The sequence below is a fragment of the Scophthalmus maximus genome, chromosome 13 (assembly GCF_022379125.1).
Source record: "Scophthalmus maximus strain ysfricsl-2021 chromosome 13, ASM2237912v1, whole genome shotgun sequence".
NCBI classification, from domain to species: Eukaryota; Metazoa; Chordata; class Actinopteri; order Pleuronectiformes; family Scophthalmidae; genus Scophthalmus; species Scophthalmus maximus.
This window is the reverse complement of record NC_061527.1, coordinates 13465715-13481298: the sequence shown is the minus strand read 5'-3', so window position 1 is coordinate 13481298 and position 15584 is coordinate 13465715. Positions and strand designations below refer to the sequence as shown.

The window sequence follows — 15584 nt, the reverse complement described above, 5'->3', positions numbered from 1 at the left end:
ATTTGTATTTAGCTGTGCCTGAGCAATGTGAAAAAAAATACAACAGCACTACATAAGTGTGACGCTTATAACTGTCAGGTGTTTTTGTGACTCTTTTTTTTTAACGATGGTGCATTTGAGCGTTCACCTCTGGAAGGTCAGGTCAGCCCCTGAATGAGAAAGAGGAAATGTTGAAAACAAAACTCCCGTCTCTCTGCTCTTGCTTCCTTTCTCTGCTGCTTCATTCATGAGAAGATGTAAAATCAGGAAATTACATAATAAAAGACAGCGATGAAACTGTTTGTCCCCAGTTTTATCAGTGTGAGTGCGTATGTGAGTGTGTGGTATCATTTATTTGAGCAAACAACAAACCATGACTATAACTGATTATGACCAACTATTTAATTTAGATTCTGGGCTACACCAGCAAAGTTGTCTGAGGCTAAAGTGTTATGAGTGTAATTTGTCACAATGTTTGTATCCAAACAAATGAAACCAGATATGTATCCGATTTGTTGGGTCTATTAATCTATTCGGTTTTGAAAAATCAAGTGCTAGTACACCTGGTCCATTTATGAACTCTTGGACATTGTCAAAAAAGAGCAGAAGGAATATGGTGATGACTAACATTGATGATATTGATAAATAACTCCTTTTAACTTTAGAATTATGATTCTCCATCAAATAATCAAAATGATATGGTGATTTGCTGCAGAAGTAAGGCAGAGGGTTGCTTGCTGTGCTATAGTAGTGTCTGCCTTTTGGAATATTATAGGAGCATCTGACAATAATCATAGTAATTGAAGCTTTTGTGATCAGAATAGCCAACATCAAACACATGGTGTCAGTGAGCAAATACACTATTATGTTCAACACATTGAATACCATGTTTTATGATGAAAAAAAGAAAAAGAAATGAGTCACATTCACAGGCAGTTAAGTTCTGTTGCAATGTCTATTTATTATTTGCCTTTAGTACATAGCATATGCATACTTATGCTTACAAAAGCATTCATACACAAACATACAACACACACACCCCATTCATATATGAGCAAACCTTGCTGTTCAAAAAAAAAAAAACAGCCTTAAAGAGCACTCACTTCTGGATATTTTAAATAAATAAGTCTCTGGTTCAAAGTCGTGGCCACACCCCTAGCTTGTGGTAAAACAACGTTGTGTGGCGGTTTCATTGTTTTCAAGCTGCTGTCATTTTCTGGGGACGTGAGCACACTGTGCCGCCATTACAGGAAATCTATTTGGGTAAGACGGCTCAAACATCTCATGACTTAGCCGCACACAGTGTCAATGAAGCCGCTCCATTGATAAATGTACATGTGACTTTGGGAGATTCCTCAGTGGGATCAGGATTGTGGAGTGGAATCTTTGATTTTTTTTTTTTTGGAGGAACTATGGCAGGTACAAACACACTTTATACTGTGACAGGATTTAACATGGTTTATCCCCACAATCCCAATATGCATTGCCAATCCCACTCAGCCTTGACTGGGTCCAGACTGAGTAAAGAAAAACAAAAAAACAATACTTGCCTTTTCTGCAGCAATGCATTTGTGACCACAGGACTGTCGCAGGGAACCAGCTATGCGATCTGACAGGAGCCCTCGGGAGGAGAGCTAGGTGCTGTGACAGAAAGCTCATCCAAACAGTACGTTACACTGACAAATGTATTGATTCAGTGACAATGTGGGAGGAGGATTTTCTTGACCCACCTTTTTTGTTTTCTTCTCAACATAAGAAAATGCGATGACCGCCAGCTCGGCAGCAGCATTTGCCTCAACTGTTTGTGTTTTGATCGCCCACCTCCTGTTTTCTTGAAGTTAACTAGACTCTGCTCCAGAATTTAGCAGCTGATACTCACATGTAAACTAAGGCCATGAGGCTCCACCTCACTGATGGAGAAGAATGTACAACATTAAACGTTAAGTAGATTAAAGTACTGTGCAAAAACTAAGGTGCTGACTTCACACCTCATACAAAGGCCATGAAGCCTTGCACGCACGCACGCGCACACACACACGCACACGCACACACACACACACACACACGAAAAGGCATGTTTTTTTCAAACTCGGTTGGGTCTCCATCATGCCGGCATAGCAGGGGAAAGCTCAAATGATTTAACCTCACCTGCATATTGCAAAGTCTGACCGACTAGCCCGCATCAGCGGGGAGAAGGAAAATATAACTAAAAATGTTTATTTCTTTGTGCTTTCATCAAGAGGGTGAACTGGGTGATGGACATTTTTAAAATGTTGCGAGGATATCGTTTAGAGTGAGGCGTCAACTTCACGTGAAGAAAAAGAAGATGGTAAAAATTTAAAGAAATATAACCTTGAACTTAGAACCTATAATAATTATCATTTCATTGTACATCTGCTGACCACATCAGGTGAGTAAACATGCTCAGTCACACAACCAATGACGACATTAATTCTTCTACGATCACTGTCATGCCCCTTGGCACCTTTAACTGTTTTCCCTGTGGATGTTTGTTTTAAAACTGGTAGGTCTTGTTTTATGAACAGGTTTTTATAAATGTGCAATCACATGAAATGAACCCAACCGTGTGCATGTTTTTAATTATGTCCTCGACTTGTCCTTAAAATGACAACCGACCTTAGAATTAAATCAGTAGTTTGGTTGATGTCACCAGTAACACATGATGCACCCTCTCCTGGTTTAGACAAATCATTGCAATGGTGATGAAGACGTAGGTCAAACAAATCACATACTTCACTTTGATATTATTACTGGATGCATACGGTCAACTCTTGTCACAAGTCTTGATTTAGAAGTGCAAATATCTCTGATTTGTATTAATGGTTTGTTAATTGGTCTACTCGTGCTTTGACACATACGCGCTTTCTCGCTTTACAGTGGGCGTGCCTGACGATCATGGATGGCAAGATCTGAAATGGAGAAAGTCCTTTGAGGTTAAAAGCACGTAACTGTACTTTCTTTTGCAATGTCTGTGTTGTTAGTGAACACTGAGCCCTTATACTGACCCACCAAACAAACAGAACAGATTTCACAAAGCCACTTGACAAATTGATCAAACCACTGACCAGTCTTCATTTTCTCACGGGAGACTTGTACAGACGGTCAAGGCCTGTGGTACGTCTGCAGAGAACATCTGATGTCCGTAGTCTTTAGTCTGACGTCCATATCTAGCAGTCTCTACATCACTCATCTTCATCTCTGTAGCATTTCTTGCAGCTGGTATGACTCAGCAACAGGCGTCTGGCAGGTCCTCTGAGGGATGTTTCTTTTCCTTTGTCTTGCCGTTTGTCACTATGGTAACAGGGCTCCAGCAATCCAAGAAAAGCAATCTGCAGCTTGATAATGGCAGTCACATGTCTTTGCCCCTGTATTCTTTCATTGTTCATTTCAATGATGGAGTAATACAGGAAGTGTGTGACTGGGTAGGATTTGCATGAGTCTTCATGTTTATAAAAGTGGATCTTGAAAAGGTTTCTTATTCATACCAGTCAACGGTCATCATCCATTCCCCTTGACTTTCTTTTACACTTCTATTAAAGCCCCCCCCCCCCCCCATTGTCAGCTCACGTCTTTTACTCCTTCCCTCAATCCAGCTTCCTCCTGATCGTTCTGAACACTTCAATTCCTCCAAACTTTTCCCAAATGCAGTCCTGTCCAGCAGGTCAAAGGAACATGTGGAACGTGCATGCGTGCATGCATGCGTGCACGCACACACACACACACGCACATATACACACACACACACACACACACACACACACACACACACGAAAGAGAGTGTACAAGAAAAATGTTTTACATAATCACTGCTTTGATATCACCACTTTACTAATCCGGGATACAGTGTGCATACTATATATGTGTGTCTGTGCGTGTGTGCGTGCCCGCCTGCCCGCCCGTGTGTGTCAGTTGGTCTCATAGGAGGAAAGCAGCGCGGCGTCCACAGGCTCCATGCAGGAGGGGCAGGTGAAGGACCTCATCAGCCAGTCGTCTATACAGTCCATGTGGTAAATGTGCATGCAGGGCAGGAACCGGATGGGGTCTCCGTAGACAAAGTCCATCATACAGATCACACACCTGCAGAGGACACAGAAACAACGACTATCACTCTGAACTACACTTTGATGAGGATTGGAAATGGACGGCATGGAAATACAGACAACAATCAAAGAGAAATTAGAAGTGCAAACATTATTTTGATCTTTTCATTTGACACTACACAGACTTAATTGACTAGGAGAATACCTGAACTTCGATTTTGCTTGTTCTATGTGTGCGTGTTGCCTAGCGACAATAGCCGGATGAGGGTAATGATTCTCATTTACAAACTCACAAAGCAACATTCTGTGATATCCAGAGATTGTCCGATACCGATATCGGAAATGCCTCTAATACTGCGGAAAATGCAAGATGGGGCATGAGCAAATAGGCTAATCTCCGTACCAATACAATACTACTTCTTTGAAGTAGTTTGACCCAGATAAAACTGCAATTTTATTTTCTCAATTCTCCACTGCAGAGTCCCACAAGTAAAACGGCGACGTGCACTGTACTGTTGTTTTATACGGTTACTGTGAAAGATAAAATGGTTTATAAGCTGTGGCTGCACTTCAACAGCTATGTAAAGGAAATAATTGTTGTTCACTCCTAAATGTATTTTTCACTTTTTCAGTTATGATTTAAAAATTAAAGACCTACAAATATTAACAGATCACAACGGTGAAGTAGCACCTCTCCTCACTGTTACTTCCTCTGCTTTGTCTGACCACCAAGGACTTTCTACTCACTCTCTGATCTTCTTCTCATCATCCCGCCCCAGGTCATACACGCCCTTCGGCAGGTGCTGGATGAGCCCGATACGCTGAGCGATGCGAACCTGCTCCTCCTCTGTCAGCTGTGTGGCCAGTCTGGCTTGGCTGGGTGTTGGGTGATAGATTGGTACATGGATCTGCTCCTACAGAAAGAGAGATGAGAACACGTTTAAAACATTTTTTTTAAAAAGGGCAAGCTAAGTCATTGTTTTGTGAACCTATGCCTTAGCATTCTGTGACATGACATTAGTATGTAGGTGAAAATCAGCTGAACAAAAATCACATGTCATGATCAATTATCACTTAATGTGACCACTTCATTCAGCTCCAGGACAGTTATGGCCAAGTGTACACATCCTAGTCCTAAAATATGTTTATTCGCTGGAAATCGGGTCAAGTTTTGCAAAAGAGCCACAAGGTTATGAAACTTTATTTTGATCATGGCAAAAACATTCTACGTTGACCGGAATATAAATTTTCATTTTAATACTGAGATGAAGAATATGTCACCACCTGTCATTACAATACTGGAAGGCATTACTGTCTTTCAGTCTGAAGGGTGGGTCTGACTACACAGAACAGGTGAATGTGAAAGTTTCGCAATCCAGCAGGCATACTTTGTTTTAACAAGTAATCCCTCCCGTCATTAAGAAGCCCCACGGGACTTAAATGCTAAACGATAACTATTGCGCGATGCAATTAATGACAAAGGGGGAAAAAAAGAAAAAATATTTGTGCCCATGTTGTGGGATTATGACATCAGCCAGTAGGTGGGAGTGTTTCCTCACACCCTGTTCCCAACAGCTGGTGCAGCAGAGAGGTAAATGGGCTCTTCTCTCTGAGTCTTTTCAGCCAAGTCAGGCTGTTTAAAAATGAAGAAAATTAAATAAAATAAATGAAAAATCTAAAAAGAAAAAAAAAGTTACATATATATATATAGTGGTGTCAAGCAGTTTTGACCACAGCAGCACCAAAGGCAGCGCCTGAATCATTAATTTCAGGTGATCTAATCTAAACTTCCACTCTTCAAAGTATTCAAAGTTCACACTAGCCTCAAGCAGCCAACGTCTGTCTGTCTGTCTGTCTGTCTGTCTGTCTGTCTGTCTGTCTGTCGGTCTGTCTAAGCTTCGGTCATCAGGAAGTCATCAGGAAGTCTGCTGTCCTTCAGCGTGTCTGTCAGAAGGGTTTTACATACTACTGCACAAAACCACACCAGTAGAAGTTTGAAGTGCATATGAAGGCAACGTCAAATCAAAGTGAGCATCAGGGTTTCAGTATCAGGTTGTAATGTGTCAACCGAAAAGTCACAATATTGCCACACCACAAACCTTTACTATACCCTGTAAACTCTATGTAATACTGTACATTTATAACTAATTGAGGTATTAAATATTATCTGAGAAAAACAGTTAAACGGCAGGCAGATAAATCAATAGTGAAAACAAATATTAGCTGCAAATTAATAATAACTAAGCCCTTTAACTTTATAACATCAAAATGGTAAAATGCTTTACCTTCCTGCAAAAATGTTTTGTCTTACAAGGTCTGTGAAAACATAAAGCGGTTCAATAAACGGCTGAGACACTGAGTTATATGGGAAACTTTACATCCTTTGTAGAACCTTGGTGTCTCGGTGTCTTCCACCTTTCAGAAAACAACTCTCTATTCACTCGACTCTCAATTTGCGGTCGGTGATTGTGCCTCTGCCTCATTCACTTCCTTCCTTTTCTTCCTCCCTCTATTCTCATATCCCCACTGCAGTGGTGGTGGGTGCACTAGTTTCTCTTCTTCATGACCCCAGGCTTTAGTGCACCGACTCTCTCCCCGTCCTCCTGTGTGCCAAACATTTACGTCAGGCAACTTGAGCCAGGTCATGGATTAGGCTAAATCCACTTTAATGCTGTTAAGCAAGCTCTTTCATTGACCACCTGTATATCTACACTCCAGGCACGACCTTTTGGCACAAACCACACACAACTGAATGATGCTGGAGGTCAGACTGGTGTCAGGAGGAGAGAAATCTATCTGAACCTTCTTATGAAGATTAATCTGACAATGTTGTGTAGCTTCCCCGTCTGATCTGCCTGCACAAAATTGCACCTCAAACTACTAAACTAACCCACGGGGTTAGGTTGAGGGGTAAGCATGAAATTTAAACCCCTCGCTATTTCCTTTCTTTGGTTTTGGCTTGACGCATGACACACACATACGCGCTTTCTCACTTTACAGTGGGCGTGCCTGACGCTCGGGGATGGCAAGATCAACAACCAATTTAAGTTTCCTGATTGGGACACACAACATAGGCAGCTTTTGTGCTAACATGCCATGCAATGCTAAAGGGAAGTACATGGGAAATAAACCCCACGACCAGATGAACACATGGTTCAACAGCTGCCTCGGCCTCCTCTCTCCAGGCTCATTTAAACGTTTGATGTCGGGCATGACTTGATTGGCTAGCGCCTGTACTTGGGCATTTCTTTCAATACAATTTGATTGGCAGCTGTCAATCAAAGTTCTACCACACGCAGAGCAAGCAAAGCAACAGAACCACAGTGCAGTTCAGCAATGCCTGACGTCACCCCATTTAAAATGAATGAGCAGCGTTTTCCTTTGACGCCTCCACCACGTACATGTGGGTCCTGCGTAACGGACACAGAAACCATTTTAAAACATAGCCTCATTTTATTTCTTGAAAAGCTAGAATTTGAAGTTAAATGTTTTTTAATTGCAAAGAACAAAATGACAGCGTTAGCGAGGGAACAGCGTCTCGGCACCACAGCATTTCCAGCCATGAGTCAGCAAAACTAGTAGTTGATGCAGTCGGCTTCTCCCCTGACGGCCGACAGCCACTCCCTTTACCCATGTGAAAAAGAGACGGCAGCAGGAATAAAAGCTACAGACAGGGCCAACAAGGGGGCAACAGTGTATGTGTGTGTGTGTTCGGATGGTGAACTGCAAGGTGGTCAGCAGTGTCATTGTTGTCAAATGCCTTTGCCTTTCCCCAGCAGTCAGCTGGCCAGTGACATATGTTCAGCATGTGACCTCAGACAACAGTCGGAGAGGTGGCGAGTGAGACGGCAAGGGTGAAAGGGGCGACTGAGGTAGCGGCGGAGGTGGTGGCAAGTTGAGCCAAATTACAGAGCTTGGTGTCCTCTGTCAAACACGCTGACGGCTGCTGAGCCAGGCACACAGCAGCAGAACCCGACAGGCTGCCAGACCAGGGCTGCTAACGCTGAGGGGGAAGGGAGGTGAAGATCAGAGGCAGGAATGAGAGCAGACACACACAGAAGGAAACGAATACCCGCTACCTTCCATCATCCATAACTTAATGAAAGTGGGAAGTGGGAAGATGAAATATGGAGTCACTCTCTGGCCACAAGTTCAATGACAGCCTAGTTTCTCCCCACAGCCTGATTCTGCCTGATGACAACCTACTTTTACTTTCAACATTACTGGTTCAATTACCTACACAAGCTGTTGGTTTTGGACACTCATAAAACACATAAAATATCTGCAACATTAGAGATGTTCCTATTCTGATACCAGTTTCAGGAATGCCTCCAATACTGCTGAAAATGCTTGAGCGGCATCAGCGAGTACGCTAATCTATGTACCGATACAATACCACGAGTTTAGAGTATATTAGTTTCACCCAGATTTGCAATTTTCTTTTCCTGGAAATCACTTCTTCCTCGCAGCTCCAAAACAGCAGTTGCACTGCACTGCCACTGGCTAGTACTGTTATTAGAGCAGTGAAGGAGGTGATTTCCGGCACTGTAGCCTGTAGTGTTTGCCAGAGCGAGCGGAAATGTCAGCAATTTGGCAATATTTCATGCTGTAAAGTTCCACAAATATAAAGGCGACGTTTGTTTATTTCTTTTAATAAAATAAGTTCTGTGTCATTCATTCTCTGTATGTATCTGTTTTTCAAAAGGCTAAACCAGAGCCAGGCTACAAAACAATGACAGCAATCATCACATCCAAACAGGGTTAGTGCCATACAGCTGGTTAAAATACGTAAAAAAAAAAAAATTCACATCAACTGGTATTGGATCAGTACTCAAAACAAAACAATTCCAGCCACAGGTCCTGTGTGCTGACATGACACTGACATTCCACAGCAACCCGGAACATTTAAGGGCTAAAGTGTATGAGGAAAAGTTAGCTGCTGACATGCAGCATGGTAACACGGCATTTCTCTTTTGAACACGTGCTATGAGAACAGCATAGTGACGAGACAAACAAATGCATTTTAATGACTTGTCAAGCCTTAACCATTCCCAGTGAGGGGGATATCTACTTGCCGTATTTGGCTGTATTCTGTGTGCAACCTAAGCAGTGCCAATATGACATTAAGGGGAGGCAACGCCAGAAACATGAGGTGTATTGCAGGCGTTGAAATGTTAGCTCTCTGTCTAAAAAAATCTCTGAACAAGACCTGTAGACACATGAACACAACACAGGCAGGCCTGAAAAGAAGACAATTGGAGGGGACGAATGCTCATGAACACAACCGGATGTGTTTGTTGATGTGATATCAAGTCAGGCAGGCAGCCTGATGATAACGCTATGTGTACAGTATATGTTTTACTTCATCAGCCTGTTAAAGCAGGAAGTTGGGGCATTGTGTAGGGGATTTTCATTAACTCCAGTATTACAAATTACACATGACAAGGCTCATATTAAGACTTTCCCTTAGGCTACATTCAATTCAATTCACTTCAATTTTACCCAACAGTTCTCACAATGAGCAAGCGCTTGGTAACCGTGGAGAAAGCAAATCCTTTTAACAGGAAGAAACCTGTAGTCGAACCGGACACAGTGCAGGCGGCCTTCTGCCTTAACTGGTTGGGGTGAGCGGAGAGAAATGGGGAAGAGAGAAGATGTGGTTGGAAATTTCAATGTAACATATTGACCAAATACATCCTGACACTTCTGATCATACAAGGCCGGGATGGCAGCTGTGAGAAGGAGATGAGTACGAGACTGTGAGAACCGGTCGTGAAGAGGAACAGCAACCTTCGGTGTCTTATCAGCCAAAGCCTGCAGACACTGAGGTCACTGACCATCAGTGCAACCCCTACACACACACACACGCACACGCACGCATGCTCATACACACGCTCACACACACGCTCACACACACGCTCACACACGCCTACACGTGCATACCACCATATCTGATTCATGAGATTCAAGTCATGCCTGTGGTCAACTCATCTGTCAAACAATGAGGACGAGGTCACACTCCGTTCTTGGTTTTCCTGCATCTTTGAGGGTAGTTTAGGAGAAGATATTTTCCTCTTATCTTTAAAATGTTATGAAGATGTCTTGTTGGCATTTTTTTTATGGATGTTCTTACTGTAGCCACAACCGTGCAGAAAATCATTGTTCTATGTCTTCACTCACTTTCTTCCTCCTAATTTCCACTCCAGGTTTGACGGCTAATTAGAAACCAACTCCAGAGAAAACTTACTTTCCCATTTCCTCTGACCAAGCTGGGTGAGCTCAGAGCACACCGTTGACTTTAGGCCTTCTCATCTTGATAGCAATGCTGTTGGTTGACTGACTGTGATCTTCAGCTGTTTGTGTATCTGCTGGTGTTTTACCCCTGACCTACTAAACCCTCTGGACCAGGGCAGCAATGGCTTCTTTGAAATGTTTAGAATCATTTTTACCCTCCCTCAAGGCATCGTGTTCACAAAAAATGGAAGTGTATTAAGGAAGACAAAGTTCAGCTACATGCAAACACAGATGGACACTAGAACTTTCGAAGTCTGCACCTTAACATAAGGGTAGCTGACAGCAGCATAAAGGCCTTTGTGCCAAACTGAATGTGATCAAAAAAAATAAAGGTGACAGAGGCATGAGAAGCCAAATACACACAAGCATGCTCTACCACACACCCACACACTCTCTCTCTCTCTCTCTCTCTCTCTCTCTCTCTCTCTCTCTCTCTCTCTTCTCTCTCTTCTCTTCTCTCTCTTCTCTTCTCTCTCTTCTCTCTCTCTCTCTCTCTCTCTCTCTCTCTCCTCTCTCTCTCTCTCTCCTCTCTCTCTCTCTCATAAGCCAGTCCTACAGCGATGAGTCAGCACTCGTCTCACCAGCTGCTTTCCAAATCACCACACTCGACACACAATGTGCTGTCAGCAACACATAACACACGTATGCACACAGACACACGGGCACAGGCTCACCCACAGCAGCCTTCACAACTCTACGAGACACACACACAAAAAACACAACTGCGCCTCCCGTGGCCTCCCCAACTGACACAAAACAAACACACCCTTGCTCACTTTGAAATCATTTCGACAAGACATTAAACGGTCCACTAGTCTAAGTGGTTGGCTCTGTGGACTGAGCTCATGCACTTAGTTTTCAACATCAATTCATCCACTCCTCCACCAGCCTGTGTGCATGTGGGCCACTTCTATTTTTAATTCTATATTCTGACATCAAACTAATTTACATTTTTGCCATCGGACATACACACAACGGATTCATTATCATTCCACTTCATGTCATATTAAATGGAATTTCAAACATGTATGATACAAAGGAAACATTTTGCAACACTTGACAATAGGATGGTAAATATCAAATAGCAGGCAGCTGCTAAAACTCATATTATAAATAAAAAACTTTTTTTCAATAAATCTCTATTCTTAAAAGTGTTTTAATGTAAGAGATATTGTATGTATTATGATTAGGTCATTGCCTCTACAGAAGCCATTAACAGCAATAGAGGCAGTTATAAATTTGAAGTGTTGCCCCAACCCTGCTTGTATGAACTTAATCAAAATATTGTCTGAGAATAAACAGGGTACATTTGTGTGATAGTGTCCATATACTGCCCTGTCTTTGTTCAACGCAGGACTTAAGTCGGCCTGGATCCCTGCAGATGCCAGTCCGCGCACTGCCTCATTTCAGGCAGGAAATTATTCAACAGCACCAAATGCAGTGGATACACCCACTTCCAGATGGTGGAATTCACCCTCCTGTGATTCACCGCTGACTGTGGATTCTCAGGTAACACGGTGTGATCTGTATCAACACGACAGACACTATCAAGAAGCACAGTAGTTTATAAGCGGGAGTATAAGAGTGTTTCAATAATATTCCAGTTTGGATATAACTTCTACAAGAAAAGACATAGTGATGTCTCAGGCTATTACCCAGTGGGAGAGCTTCCATACCCGTGTCTAACCTGGTTTAAGGTTGAAATGGAATCAAAATTGTCATCTTCTCACAGGGTAATGTGGAGTGTTTGAGATGCAAAAAGGCCAAGAAGAGGGACGGAGGGCAGCAACATGTGCAGGCCTCCAGTCACAACTTTGCAAATAATCAACTCCCTGAAGACGAGAGGATCTACAGTACCTCGAAGTTGTTTCTTACAATTCAACAGATTTTAATAGTACAGAAACCTGCTATAATCAGACACTCAGATCTGACTCATGACCCTTGCATTTTAATACAGTATATGTTGTAATGCAGCACTTGAAATACAATTTCTGATGAAATAAATTAAGTAAATATGATGGATTTCTTTTCAAATACAATGAATGTCTTGGAGATTTGATGCAATGAAAGCCCCCCATCTATTCTCATTTGTTACAAGACATCCATCCTATCCAGACTGTTATTTTTAGGCTGTGAAAACAATTACAGCGTTGGTTCTAAATCACCACCGTTCTCCTGTATGAATTTTCTGTAACTTAAGCCCAGCCAGAGCCCCCCCCTCCCTTTTTGGATTTCATTGGTGTGATTTCCAGCTCCAATGTTGATTTCCAGCTCCAATGTTTCTCATAATGAACCGTCTGGTGTGAAGGACAGATCTGCAGTCTGGCATCCTGGCAGTTGCACACGGGCCATACTCAACAGCTTTTTTATGAACACAGCAATCTTGATTCTAAATTGTGCATAGTGGAGACTTTAGTCCCATTTCTAACACAAACAGCACTTCCAAAATTGTCTTCAGCCAAACTGCAAGCACACAAAAAATGTGTGCTCTGTTCTCAGACTGGGCTCAGATGGCGAAGGTGCTGATTACTGTGGTCACCAGGGAGAGAAGCCCTGGCAGGTCTAAAAGAGCCCTTTATTATAAGTAGATTTAAGCTGGCTAGTTAACAATCTTGTGCTACTCTGCGAGCATAAACAAACTGCAAACAGACTTTTGCAACACCACAGAAAGCTTAGTCAGGGCTGGAAAAAACAGTGTTTGTGTTGTTTATTACACCGTCTCTCCTCTGTGAGACCAGAGCTGCGTTGACCTAATTACTGTTATACTGCTGTACAACAGACATGACACACTTGTTGTATGCATGTCAAGGACGTCCTGCTCTGGACAGATATAATCTTTGACCACCGGGTGATGCAGGTCTTCTTTGAGCAACATCCCACTGATATGATAAATGACAATTGTCATGACAACTTGAACCTGTCTTGTTTTTGTGATGCTCTCGGGAAGTTTTAAGTTTAATGAGCTGACCTACAAACAGTCTGTGCCTATTATCTATTAGCATACAGTACTTTCAAGTTACAGATTTATCTATAAGTTTTCTAAAATATAATTTTAGAGAAACTTATAGCGACGTTCAGGAAAGAAAAAAACAGATAGGCCATAGCAATATTTTGCAACATAAAACATTCTACTTTTGAATATTAAAACATATTAAAAACATAAATACATAAAATATAACAACTGTAAAACTATGTCAAAACTACTTTCCATGTTGTGAGTGTCTTCAAAACATGCCCTGCTATATATTTTCAGTGGATTTTAGAATTGTTAGTATGAATATATACTTTTGGTTCTTGTCTTTTAAAGAACTGTGCTGCTGATAATAACATCACACAGATAAAGAATGACCCTGATGACCTCAACAAGAATGGTGGTAAAATGTGAGAATGTGGGTTCTACAGCATTAAAATTCCATTTTAGCCAACTCATAGCTGGATAACTGGTCGATGTGCATGATGTCTGGTTAACAGACAGTTTGTCGGCTACAATATCTAACACGTGAAGAATGTAGTTCTTTCTAATAGCAGCTCTTGTGCTGTACCGACCCGAGAAGGCCTTACGGTTTGCCATTCATTCAAAAGCACTTATTTTAAATCGACAGATAAGGCTTGGCTTAACCTAGTAGCAGACAAACTCTGTGCCAACGCCTTACGTAACACAAACCAGCTGCCTCTCAACATAGAAAAACAAAGGAGAACGATAACACCATGCATCATATTTACAGTTTCAGCGTGACCTGGTCGGTTTGTGGGTGAGCTAATTCAGGGAATTAGGACGCCAGACAAACAAAGATGCTGTCCTGGAGGAGATCGGTGCAGGAGGAAACTGAGAACGTTATGAGAGTCACTTTTGTCTGTTTCAAGTCCTTTCATATTAAAGTCCACAACAAACCGTCCGTTTGTCTCAGCTCAACTCCACTGAACAGCAGCCAAATTGAAAGTGATAATATTGTGCTGCTATGAAGGATAATATTATATATTATAATATTATATAATAATGTCTTCAGGGAATTGGCAGGCAGGGTCAGGACCTTCGGATATAACAACGAGGATTAGTGTCAAAGACAGGGTCAGTGGGCAAGACTGACGGATCTGTGAACAGATGATCAGGCCTCACACGTTGCTGGTCTAACAACAGTTCTTGGTGTTGTGTGTGTGTGTGTGTGTGTGTGTGTGCGTGTGCGCGTGTGCGTGTGTGTGCGTGTGCGTGTGTGTGTGTGTACTGGGCCAGGCATGTCACACATGAAACACATGACTGCAGGTGTTTGATGAATGTGGTTCACCTTGTGAGACAGGCACATTGTCTGACAGTCGGTCAAAGTTACCTCATAGGGGGGCGGTGGCTCCTGGTCGGGGTCAGCACCGTCTCCGTAGCTGGCCCGGTCCGACTGAGACTCGTGAAGCAGAGAAATATCATCCGAGGTCGGAGATTTCAGACAGTTTCCCATCTCCTTCCTCTTCGGGTCAAACTCTGTCCCACTCTCGCTCCGTGTGTGTGTGTGTGTGTGTGTGTGTGTGTGTGTCGCTTCACTAACGGAGGATTTCACGGGACACTTTCGCAGATAAGGGGACGAGAAGGCGTCGAGGAGGCGGTTTCTCCCTCTCTCTCTCTCCCGTACACAGCTGACGAAGCTCCCCGCTCCCAGACGACGGGAGGGCTGCTCGGTTCAACAACAACACATCCCTTGGCTAACAGCTAGCCACACAAAGAGCTAGCCTGCTAACACAAGCTAGCACTCGCAGGGGCGCATCCGGCACTCGGGTTAGCTTAAAAAAACAAACAAAACCACGACTGAAACAACCTCACGGAATTGCACATCCGCGGAGGCGGCGACGCGAGAAAAGTGTCAATATTCCTCTTTTGAATTGACAGAGCTGGATGTGTGGACTGAAACCTGCCCGGCTGTCAGGGACTTTCCAGCTCGCAGCTGCCCGACAACGACAAAAGGTGGTGATGTAGCAACCTGAAGCACCGCCTCCTTCAGAAAACTACACCAATAGGCGTCCACTACGTCCAGGAACCTCTCGCCCACAGCCAATGGGATTCGCGATCACATTGTCCTTCGCTAAAAACATAAACACAGAAACACAGAGCTAAAATCGATAAATCAAGGTTGTAATTGCAATGTAAAGACACTTTTGCCATTTAAACATGAAGTGATCACTTAATGTCCGTCCAGAAAGTCCGTTTTTTGTATTTTCTATTTAATATGATGTGTGCACTATTCTTGTCTTCTTCTCTCTGGCTGC

The 15584-nt window shown here is 42.8% G+C and overlaps 1 protein-coding gene across 1 annotated transcript; it reads right to left on the bottom strand.

The window, feature by feature from the left end:
- Window positions 1-920: 920 nt before the first annotated feature.
- Window positions 921-15279, bottom strand: rnf11b (ring finger protein 11b). Its single transcript, XM_035646502.2, has 3 exons — window positions 14660-15279; window positions 4788-4954; window positions 921-4077 (listed from the first exon to the last, which is right to left on the bottom strand). Exons 1-3 carry the CDS (start codon window positions 14780-14782, stop codon window positions 3906-3908), a joined length of 462 nt encoding a protein of 153 aa, XP_035502395.1. The 5' UTR covers window positions 14783-15279; the 3' UTR covers window positions 921-3905.
- Window positions 15280-15584: the final 305 nt, after the last annotated feature.